The sequence below is a fragment of the Lampris incognitus genome, chromosome 15 (assembly GCF_029633865.1).
Source record: "Lampris incognitus isolate fLamInc1 chromosome 15, fLamInc1.hap2, whole genome shotgun sequence".
Classification (NCBI taxonomy): Eukaryota; Metazoa; Chordata; class Actinopteri; order Lampriformes; family Lampridae; genus Lampris; species Lampris incognitus.
In genome coordinates, this window is record NC_079225.1 from 44,914,929 (window position 1) to 44,927,428 (window position 12,500).

At 44.0% G+C, this 12,500-nt stretch overlaps 1 protein-coding gene across 2 annotated transcripts in view; it reads right to left on the bottom strand.

The window, feature by feature from the left end:
- Window positions 1-12,500, bottom strand: part of cnksr3 (cnksr family member 3) — a 72,264-nt gene that overhangs the window by 8,894 nt on the left and 50,870 nt on the right. The window contains exons 4-7 of one of the 2 annotated variants that reach the window (XM_056294659.1): window positions 11,190-11,277; window positions 5,989-6,030; window positions 3,337-3,456; window positions 1,541-1,600 (exon numbers count right to left, since the gene is read on the bottom strand). In XM_056294659.1, the coding sequence (XP_056150634.1) occupies window positions 1,541-1,600; window positions 3,337-3,456; window positions 5,989-6,030; window positions 11,190-11,277 (310 nt within the window). The remainder of the gene's footprint in view (window positions 1-1,540; window positions 1,601-3,336; window positions 3,457-5,988; window positions 6,031-11,189; window positions 11,278-12,500) is intronic. The other variant, XM_056294660.1, reaches the window with a different exon arrangement.

Consider the following 12,500-nt stretch of genomic DNA (forward strand, 5'->3'; position numbering starts at 1 on the left):
GACATTGACAAGGTTAGAAATAATGATTTGTATTTGAAATAAGATTTTTTTTACATCAAACTTTGCTTTCGTCAAAGAATCCTCCATTTGCAGCAATTACAGCATTGCAGACCTTTGGCATTCTAGCTGTTAATTTGTTGAGGTAATCTGGAGAAATTGCACCCCACGCTTCCAGAAGCAGCTCCCACAAGTTGGATTGGTTGGATGGGCACTTCTTTGAGCAGATTGAGTTTCTGGAGCATCACATTTGTGGGGTCAATTAAACGCTCAAAATGGCCAGAAAAAGAGAACTTTCATCTGAAACTCGACAGTCTATTCTTGTTCTTAGAAATGAAGGCTATTCCATGCGAGAAATTGCTAAGAAATTGAAGATTTCCTACACCGGTGTGTACTACTCCCTTCAGAGGACAGCACAAACAGGCTCTAACCAGAGTAGAAAAAGAAGTGGGAGGCCGCGTTGCACAACTGAGCAAGAAGATAAGTACATTAGAGTCTCTAGTTTGAGAAACAGACGCCTCACAGGTCCCCAACTGGCATCTTCATTAAATAGTACCTGTTAGAGCCTGTTTGTGCTGTCCTCTGAAGGGAGTAGTACACACCGGTGTAGGAAATCTTCAATTTCTTAGCAATTTCTCGCATGGAATAGCCTTCATTTCTAAGAACAAGAATAGACTGTCGAGTTTCAGATGAAAGTTCTCTTTTTCTGGCCATTTTGAGCGTTTAATTGACCCCACAAATGTGATGCTCCAGAAACTCAATCTGCTCAAAGAAGTGCCCATCCAACCAATCCAACTTGTGGGAGCTGCTTCTGGAAGCGTGGGGTGCCATTTCTCCAGATTACCTCAACAAATTAACAGCTAGAATGCCAAAGGTCTGCAATGCTGTAATTGCTGCAAATGGAGGATTCTTTGACGAAAGCAAAGTTTGATGTAAAAAAAATCTTATTTCAAATAAAAATCATTATTTCTAACCTTGTCAATGTCTTGACTCTATTTTCTATTCATTTCACAACATATGGTGGTGAATAAGTGTGACTTTTCATGGAAAACACGAAATTGTTTGGGTGATCCCAAACTTTTGAACGGTAGTGTATATATATATACATATATACACACACACACATATATATATATATATATATAGTATATAATCCAGTGATTCAAATAAATTCTTTATGAGACAGTACAAGCCTGTTTCATGCCATAAACAATCATCAGCTGTCAATATTGTGTATACTATCAATATATTATCAATATATCAGCTGTCAATATTATTGTATATATTATCAATATATTATCAATATATCATCAGCTGAACAAAGATGGCATGAAACAGGCTTGTACTGTCTCATAAAGAATTTATTTGAATCACTGGATTATATATAGGGGGAGTGAGTGAGAGAGTATATATATATATATATATATATACACACACACACACACACACACACACACACACACACACACACACACACACACACACACACACACATATATGTGTGTGTAGAAAGTGTAGAAATGATGCCGATGTTTCCACTCACATTCTCGGTGGTGCCCGTGATGACGTGCAGGCCGTCGTATGTGGACTTGATGTACATGCCCTGAAAGAGCGGAGAGGAAACAGCCTCCATGAGAAACACAAGTGTGAGAACTTGTCTCAGTCTGGGTTACGAGCGAGTCTCCCAAGCGGGGGCCCTGTAATCCTGAAGGGGCTGTTCTGCTTTGTGGTTGATTGTGGGTATTTTCTCCCGGTTCCACATTCGTGTGGTACAGGTCGTGATTACAGAGCCGAGAGCAGCTGGACAGACCCGGTTCTGTGTGGTGGAGAACACGGGCTGGATTCTGGTTTGGGTATTGATCTACCGCCGGTATCCCCGTCCTGCTCCTGCTCCCGACTGTGGAAAACACCCAGGAAGTACTGACAGGAGGAGTACATGTAGTCCAACATCAGTGTGAGAGTTTCTATTCTAACAAACATGTTATTACCCTTTTCTCCCCAGTTAGACTGGGCCCGCTCTTCTGAGCCGTCCCGGTCTCTGCTGCTCCGCCCCCTCTGCCGACCCGGGAGGGCTGCAGACTACCACATGCCTCCACCCATACATGTGGAGTTGCTTCTTGTTACCTGACAGTGAGGAGGTGCACCAGAGGGTCGTAGCACATTGGAGGATCACACTATTCCCCTCCAGTTCCCCCTCCCCCCCTGAACAGGCGCCCCGACCGACCAGAGGAGGCGCTAGTGCAGCGACCAGGACACACACCCACACCCGCATCAGACTGGTGCAGTGATCACGCATGTTAGCAAGTGCAGGACTGACAGGTGGTGGTTTTAACGGTGCAGTGATCACACATGTTAGCGGGTGCAGGACTGACAGGTGGTGGTTTTAATGGTGCAGTGATCACGCATGTTAACGGGTGCAGGACTGACAGGTGGTGGTTTTAATGGTGCAGTGATCACACATGTTAGCGGGTGCAGCACTGACGGGTGGTGGTTTTAATGGTGCAGTGATCACACATGTTAGCGGGTGCAGCACTGACGGGTGGTGGTTTTAACGGTGCAGTGATCACACATGTTAGCGGGTGCAGGACTGACGGGTGGTGGTTTTAACGGTGCAGTGATCACACATGTTAGCGGGTGCAGGACTGACGGGTGGTGGTTTTAACGGTGCAGTGATCACACATGTTAACGGGTGCAGGACTGACAGGTGGTGGTTTTAATGGTGCAGTGATCACACATGTTAACTGGTGCAGGACTGACGGGTGGTGGTTTTAATGGTGCAGTGATCACACATGTTAGCGGGTGCAGGACTGACGGGTGGTGGTTTTAATGGTACAGTGATCACACGTTAGCGGGTGCAGTACTGACAGGTGGTGGTTTTAATGGTGCAGTGATCACGCATGTTAGCGGGTGCAGGAGTGACGGGTGGTGGTTTTAATGGTGCAGTGATCACACATGTTAGCAGGTGCAGGACTGACAGGTGGTGGTTTTAATGGTGCAGTGATCACACATGTTAACGGGTGCAGCACTGACGGGTGGTGGTTTTAATGATCACACAGGTTGTCTCGTCTCACTTCTGAATACACAATATGAAGCTGTGTGGGACCAGTCTCACGTGTTTCTGACGGGAGCTGAAACGTAGCCTCGTGTACGGCGTTATGCAGGTTTCAAGCAAGAGGACAAAAGACAAGGTTAAGTGTGTGTGGTCCTCCTTGTTTGGGTTGGCGGTTCGATTCCCACGAGGACCGCTCCTGTTCAAAACGTAAATGTGCTCGTGGGGTGTGGAGGCACTTTGTGGAAACAGCAGGAGGGGTCAGTTGGTCTTGAGGTACCAGAACTCACCAGACCCTCCCCGGGCTTCACGTGGGTGATGTGGACCTCCTCCAGACACGCCACCTGACTCTGTGAGGGGTCGGAGGTCGCCTGCACCGTCTGCTCACTGATGCCGGTCAGAGCCCGCGACTGGAACACACACACACACACACACACACACACACACAGGACAATGAACTCCGTTTCAAAATAAAAGTCCTCATTTGAAACAATTAAAATGATACCAAATGGGTGTCTGGGTGGTGTGGTGGTCTATTCTGTTGCGGGTGGGAAGCTGGATGTGGGTGGGTATGTGTCCTGGTCGCTGCACTAGCGCCTCCTCTGGTTGGTCGGGGCGCCTGTTCAGGGGGGAGGGGGGACTGGGGGGAATAGTGTGATCCTCCCACATGCTACATCCCCCTGGTGAAACTCCTCACTGTCAGGTGAAAAGAAGCGGCTGGTGACTCCACATGTATGGGAGGAGGCATGTGGTAGTCTGCAGCCCTCCCCGGGTCAGCAGAGGGGCAGATCGGAAGAGTGGGGTAATTGGCCAGGTACAGTTGGGGAGAAAAAGGGGGAAAAAGCCACTCCCCCCCAAAAAAACTATACCAAATAACTTTATTCACTGAATGTATCACGAGATAAACAGATGTATTGGTATATGTGTTGGTATATGGATTATGGATTGGTATATGGATTATGGATTGGTATATTGGTATATGTGTTGGTATATGGATTATGGATTGGTATATGGATTATAGATTGGTTTATCGGTATATGTGTTGGTATATGGATTATGGATTGGTATATGGATTATAGATTGGTATATTGGTATATGTGTTGGTATATGGATTATAGATTGGTATATGGATTATAGATTGGTATATTGGTATATGTGTTGGTATATGGATTATGGATTGGTATATGGATTATAGATTGGTATATTGGTATATGTGTTGGTATATGGATTATGGATTGGTATATGGATTATAGATTGGTATATTGGTATTTGTGTTGGTATATGGATTATGGATTGGTATATGGATTATAGATTGGTATATTGGTATATGTGTTGGTATATGGATTATGGATTGGTATATGGATTATGGATTGGTTTATTGGTATATGTGTTGGTATATGGATTGGTATATGGATTATAGATTGGTATATTGGTATATGTGTTGGTATATGGATTGGTATATGGATTATAGATTGGTATATTGGTATATGTGTTGGTATATGGATTATATATTGGTATATGTGTTGGTATATGGATTATGGATTGGTATATGGATTATAGATTGGTATATGTGTTGGTATATGGATTATGGATTGGTATATGGATTATGGATTGGTTTATTGGTATATGTGTTGGTATATGGATTATGGATTGGTATATGGATTATAGATTGGTATATTGGTATATGTGTTGGTATATGGATTATGGATTGGTATATGGATTATGGATTGGTATATTGGTATATGTGTTGGTATATGGATTATGGATTGGTATATGGATTATGGATTGGTATATTGGTATATGTGTTGGTATATGGATTATGGATTGGTTTATTGGTATATGTGTTGGTATATGGATTATGGATTGGTATATGGATTATAGATTGGTATATTGGTATATGTGTTGGTATATGGATTATGGATTGGTATATGGATTATGGATTGGTTTATTGGTATATGTGTTGGTATATGGATTATGGATTGGTATATGGATTATGGATTGGTTTATTGGTATATGTGTTGGTATATGGATTATGGATTGGTATATGGATTATAGATTGGTATATTGGTATATGTGTTGGTATATGGATCATGGATTGGTATATGGATTATGGATTGGTATATTGGTATATGTGTTGGTATATGGATTATGGATTGGTATATGGATTATAGATTGGTATATTGGTATATGTGTTGGTATATGGATTGGCATATTGGTATAGTGGTATATGGACAGACTGAACAGTTCCTTTCAGATCTGAGAAAATTGGTGTTTCCCATCTGGTTTTTACTGGACTGAAACTTTACGGAGTCCGTGTGCTCGGCAGGTTTCATGAGTCGAGGCCTGAACGAGCCATTCAGAGCCAGAAATGAGCAGAAGGTCTGTTCCTAGTCTGAAGACTGACAGGCCTCAGCCTGAGGCCCATACAAACCAGACAGCATGGAGATCCTTTTAAATTCTACACTGACTGAGTCCAGTTCAAGGTCACTGTGTGTTGGAGTGTATCCCAGCATGCACTGGGGCAGAAGGCAGGGAGAAGCACTCTGGACAGGTCAGCAGTCCATCACAGAACCGATCTGTGTCCCAGCAGGACAACATGAAGGCACGCCGGCCACATTTAGGCAATAAGACCCTTGAATTGGAAAGTGCTTTTATCACTATGTTAAGTTTTCTGCTGCCCACCCTCCACCTCCCAACAGGAAGTGTTATCTCAAACAGGAAGTGGACGCAGGGCTTCTGTGAGCCATCAGATCTCTGAGTTGGATCAACAGCCAGCTCTTTATCCTGACAGAACACACTGCACACACACCGCGGGACGCTCACACTGCACAGGAAAAAGGAAGCTTGTGTTTAAAAACGTGTGTGTGTGTGTGTGTTCACATGTCCGATTAGGATCTCTCAGTACCCAAACCAGAAGTCAAAAAGGGAAAACAGATACTTACAACTTCCAGAATCTTCTCCTCCATCTCATAAACGGTGCAATCCTGTAATCAGAGAGACAGAGAGACAGAGACAGACAGAGACAGGTAGAGAGAGAGAACCTTCTTCAATTAAATGTGAAGGCACATAGAACAGGTTCATCATCCCTCCATGTGACTGGCTCAATGACTCCTCCCTCTCCACCTCCAGCTGATGTGTGGTGAGGTTCTGCCGTGCTTCACCCACGTGGTACTGCACCCGGGTGGTGACGCATGCTGGTGGTGGTGGAGTTGAGTTACCCCCTTCTCTGTGAAGCCCCTTGGGTGTTCATATAAAGCACTATATAAATGTAAACCATTATTATCACTATCCATCCATCCATCCATCCATTATCCAAACCACTTAACCTGCTCTCAGGGTCACGGGGGTGCTGGAGCCTATCCCAGCAGTCACAGGGCGGCAGGCGGGGAGACACCCTGGACAGGCCGCCAGGCCACCACAGGGCCCACACACACACACACACACACACACACACACACACACAGACACACACACACACACACACATTCATACCTAGGGACAATATAGTACGGCCGATTCACCTGTCCTACATGTCTTTGGACTGTGGGAGGAAACTGGAGCCCCCGGAGGAAACCCACGCAGATGCAAACTCCACATGGAGGATGACCCGGGACGACCCCCAAGGTTGGACTACCCCGGGCCTCGAACCCAGGGCCGTCTTGCTGTGAGGGGACCTGTGATATTTACTAGTCAGACTGTGATACTTACCAGTCAGACTGATATTTACCAGTTATACTGTGATAGTTACCAGTCATACTGTGATATTTACCAGTCATACTGTGACATTTACTCATCATACTGTGATATTTACCAGTTATACTGTGATACTTACTAGTCATACTGTGATATTTCTACTCATACTGTGATATTTACTAGTCAGACTGATATTTACCAGTTATACTGTGATACTTACTAGTCATACTGTGATATTTCTACTCATACTGTGATACTTACTAGTCATACTGTGATATTTCTACTCATACTGTGATATTTACTAGTCAGACTGTGATATTTACCAGTTATATTGTGATACTTACTAGTCATACTGTGATATTTCTACTCATACTGTGATATTTACTAGTCAGACTGTGATATTTACTAGTCAGACTGTGATATTTACCAGTCAGACTGTGATATTTACCAGTTATACTGTGATACTTACTAGTCATACTGTGATATTTCTACTCATACTGTGATATTTACTAGTCAGACTGTGATATTTACCAGTCATACTGTGATATTTCTACGCATACTGTGATATTTACCAGTCATACTGTGATATTTATTAGTCAGACTGTGATATTTCTAGTCATACTGTGATTTTTACCAGTCATACTGTGATATTTCTAGTCACACTTTGATATTTACTAGTCAGACTGTGATATTTACTAGTCATACTGTAAAATTTACTAGTCAGACTGTGATTTTTACCAGTCATACTGTGATATTTACTAGTCATACTGTGATATTTACTAGTCAGACTGTGATATTTACCAGTCATACTGTGATATTTCTAGTCATAATGTGATATTTACCAGTCATACTGTGATATTTACTAGTCATACTGTGATATTTCTAGTCAGACTGTGATATTTACCAGTCATACTGTGATATTTACTAGTCAGACTGTGATATTTGCTAGCCATACTGTGATATTTGCTAGCCATACTGTGAAACTTACTAGCCATACTGTGATATTTACCAGTCATACTGTGATATTCACCAGTCATACTGTGATATTTACTAGCCATACTGTAAAATTTACTAGTCAGACTGTGATATTTAACAGTCATACTGTGATATTTACTAGTCAGACTGTGATATTTACTAGTCAGACTGTGATATTTAACAGTCATACTGTGATATTTCTAGTCATACTGTGATATTTACCAGTCATACTGTGATATTTACCAGTCATACTGTGATATTTACTAGTCATACTGTAAATTTTACTAGTCATACTGTGATATTTAACAGTCATACTGTGATATTTACTAGTCAGACTGTGATATTTACTAGTCAGACTGTGATATTTAACAGTCATACTGTGATATTTCTAGTCATACTGTGATATTTACTAGTCAGACTGTGATATTTACGAGTCATACTGTGATATTTACTAGTCATACTGTGATATTTACTAGTCAGACTGTGATATTTACTAGTCATACTGTGTTATTTACTAGTCAGACTGTGATATTTACTAGTCATACTGTGATATTTACTAGTCAGACTGTGATATTTACCAGTCATACTGTGATATTTCTAGTCATACTGTGATATTTACCAGTCATACTGTGATATTTACTAGTCATACTGTGATATTTCTAGTCAGACTGTGATATTTACTAGTCAGACTGTGATATTTGCTAGCCATACTGTGATATTTGCTAGCCATACTGTGATACTTACTAGCCATACTGTGATATTTACCAGTCATACTGTGATATTCACCAGTCATACTGTGATATTTACTAGCCATACTGAGATATTTACTAGTCAGACTGTGATATTAACTAGCCATACTGTGATATTTACTAGTCAGACTGTGATATTTACTAGCCATACTGTGATATTTACTAGTCATACAGGGCTTCAGGAAAGCTTAAGTAGTCCACATGTACTGCCGACAGTATTCACTTTTTTGACAAACAAAAAAAATGACTAAACATTTTAAACATTTCTTTCTGTGACAAAAAGTAAATTAAAACTCTTTCTAAATAAAAACTGTCCCAGCTGAATATTTCCTTTACCAAGGTGAATTTTGAGTCATTCAACCTTTGTTTCTGTAAAGAAATGAACCCCCTGGTTTAGCTGTTTTGAAAAACAACAACAAAACCAAAACCCCTCGGTTGTCTGAGTTTCCGCCAGGACGAGCAAACTCACATTGACTCTGCTCATCTCAGTTCCTCTTGGAGGAATCCTTTTACCATCAAACTAATCTGTGTTTCCATTTCACTGTTCTGAACTCTGAACAGATGTGTACAGACAGCGCTAGTTCACCACTGCTCCTCTGACGTGTTGTCAACACCCAGACCTGGTTCCACAGTGCCCAGCAGGAGTGTGTGTGTGTGTGTGTGTGTGTGTGTGTGTACACATAGAGGCAGGCGTGTGTAGGTTTCTGTTTGTTTGGGTTGATGTCACGATTTAGAAACTATTAAAGTAATCTGATCCATCATCATCATCATCATCATCATCATCAAAGCACTGAATGAGAGCACATCCAGTCAACAAGGACCCCCCCCCCCCCCGTCTCGCTCTCCCTCTCGGTCTCTCTCTCCCTCTCGGTCTCTCTCTCCCTCTCGGTCTCTCTCTCCCTCTCGGTCTCTCTCAAATTCAGATTCGCTTTTATTAGCATGACAAATATACATTTTGTATTGCAAAGCATTTTCACATAAAGGACAATAAGAGTCTCTCTCTCTTGCTCTCACTCTGTGTCTCTCTCTCTGTCTTTCTCTCTCTCTCTGTCTCTTTCTCTCACTCTCTCTCTCTCTCTTGCTCTCTGTCTGTCTCTCTGTCTTGCTCTCTCTCTCTTTCTCTCACTCTCTCTGTCTCTTGCTCTCTGTCTTTCTCTCACTCTGTCTCTCTCTCTGTCTTTCTCTCTCTCTCTCTCTCTTTCTCTCACTCTCTCTCTCTCTCTTGCTCTCTGTCTCTCTCTCTCTGTCTCTCTCTCTCTGTCTCTTTCTCTCACTCTGTCTCTCACTCTGTCTCTCTCTCTGTCTCTCACTCTGTCTCTCACTCTGTCTCTCACTCTGTCTCTCTCTCTGTCTCTTTCTCACTCTCTCTCTCTCTTGCTCTCTGTCTTTCTCTCACTCTGTCTCCCTCTCTCTGTCTCTTTCTCTCACTCTCTCTCTCTCTCTGTCTCTTTCTCTCACTCTGTCTCTCACTCTGTCTCTCTCTCTGTCTCTCACTCTGTCTCTCACTCTGTCTCTCACTCTGTCTCTCTCTCTGTCTCTTTCTCACTCTCTCTCTCTCTTGCTCTCTGTCTTTCTCTCACTCTGTCTCCCTCTCTCTGTCTCTTTCTCTCACTCTCTCTCTCTCTTGCTCTCTTGCTCTCACTCTCTCTCTCTCTCTTGCTCTCTGTCTTTCTCTCACTCTGTCTCTCTCTGTCTCTCTCTCTCTGTCTCTTTCTCTCACTCTCTCTCTCTCTCTTGCTCTCTGTCTTTCTCTCACTCTGTCTCTCTCTCTCTGTCTCTCTCTCTCTGTCTCTTTCTCTCACTCTGTCTCTCACTCTGTCTCTTTCTCTCACTCTGTCTCTCTCTCTCTCTGTCTCTTTCTCACTCTCTCTCTCTCTTGCTCTCTGTCTTTCTCTCACTCTGTCTCTCTCTCTGTCTCTTTCTCTCACTCTCTCTCTCTCTTGCTCTCTTGCTCTCTCTCTGTCTCTTTCTCTCACTCTCTCTCTCTCTTGCTCTCTGTCTTTCTCTCACTCTGTCTCTCTCTCTGTCTCTTTCTCTCACTCTCTCTCTCTCTGTCTCTTTCTCTCTCTCTGTCTCTTTCTCTCACTCTGTCTCTCTCTTTCTCTTGCTCTGTCTTTCTCTCACTCTGTCTCTCTCTTTCTCTTGCTCTGTCTTTCTCTCACTCTGTCTCTCTCTTTCTCTTGCTCTCTCTCTCACTCTGTCTCTCTCTCTCTTGCTCTGTCTTTCTCTCACTCTGTCTCTCTCTTTCTCTTGCTCTCTCTCTCTGTCCCTCTCTCTCTCTGTCTGTCTCTTGCTCTCTCTCTGTCTCTTTCTCTCTCTCTGTCTCTTTCGCTCTCTCTCTCTCTGTCCCTCTCTCTCTCTGTCTGTCTCTTGCTCTCTCTCTGTCTCTTTCGCTCTCTCTCTCTCTGTCTCTCTCTCTCTCTGTCCCTCTCTCTCTCTGTCTGTCTCTTGCTCTCTCTCTGTCTCTTTCTCTCTCTCTCTCTCTGTCCCCCTCTCTCTCTCTCTGTCTCTCTCTCTGTCTGTCTCTCTCTCTCTCTCTCTCTTGCTCTCTCTCTCTGTCTCTCTCTCTGTCCCTCTCTCTCTGTCTCTCTCTCTCTCTCTCTGTCTCTCTCTCTCTCTCTCTCTCTCTCTCTGTCTCTCTCTCTGTCCCCCTCTCTCTCTCTCTGTCTCTCTCTCTGTCTGTCTCTCTCTCTCTCGCTCTGTCTCTCTCTCTGTCTCTCACACACCTTCTGGACGGTGGAGGTGAGCTCCAGACAGAGGTGGATGATGTTGTTCTTTGTGGAGGTGAAGTCGTTCGTGCCCGTCAGAGGAGTCCTGCCGTCCAAACACACAAGAGCAGAACAGAACATTCAGTGAGTCACCAAAAGGTTTCAGAAATGCACACAGACATTAACTACATCCACTGACAATAGACTAGTAATTGAAACTGATGTAGCACACCGCTGACATTTCCATGTCGGCTGTAGCGCCACCTGTCTTTCCATCAACGCCTGTCATCACCGTCAGCTCATAATGAACACGTCATCATATCAGTGTGACACATCAAATACATTTTCATATCTGTCCTGATACTGATCACACCATTTATTTTGGAGGGGGGGGGGTTTATCCTCCTTTTTCTCCCCAATTGTATCCGGCCAACTACCCCACTCTTCCGAGCCGTCCCGGGTCTCTGCTGCTCCACCCCCTCTGCAGACTACCACATGCCTCCTCCCATACATGTGGAGTCACCAGCCGCTTCTTTTCACCTGACAGTGAGGAGTTTCACCAGGGGGACGTAGCGCGTGGGAGGATCACGCTATTCCCCCCTGTTCCCCCTCCCCCCTGAACAGGCTCCCCAACCCACCAGAGGAGGCGCTAGTGCAGCGACCAGGACACATACCCACATCCGGCTCCCCACCTGAAGGCACGGCCAACTGTGACACTGAGGACATTTGTCCACAAAATAATACTGTGTTTGGTTCACTGGGTCAGAGCCAGCAGCTGAGATGAGGAGATGAGTGACGGGCGGTGTCAGCGTTCAGGTGGAGGAGTGAACATGAGCTTGTCTACCTGACTCCCTCATCACCTCACCGACATGGAAAAGCTGTTATGGCTGCAGGACACAAAACACGTCGGTCCTGTCAGAGCGCTGACGCGGCGACACACGACACATGCGCCCAACACACACAACACACACAACACCCACATCCCTGACTCACGCCTCAGTGTGGTTTGTGTGTGTGTGTGTGTGTGTGTGTCAGTCCATTGAGACAGACTTAAGAGTGTGTAAGAGTCTGTGTGTGTGTGTGTGTCTGCATGTCAGTCCATTGAGACAGACTTAAGAGTGTGTAAGAGTCTGTGTGTGTGTGTGTGTCTGCATGTCAGTCCATTGAGACAGACTTAAGAGTGTGTAAGAGTGTGTGTGTGTGTGAGACTGTGTGTCAGTCCATTGAGACAGACTTAAGAGTGTGTAAGAGTGTGTGTGTGTGTGACTGCATGTCAGTCCATTGAGACAGACTTAAGAGTGTGTAAGAGTGTGTGTGTGTGTGTGTGTG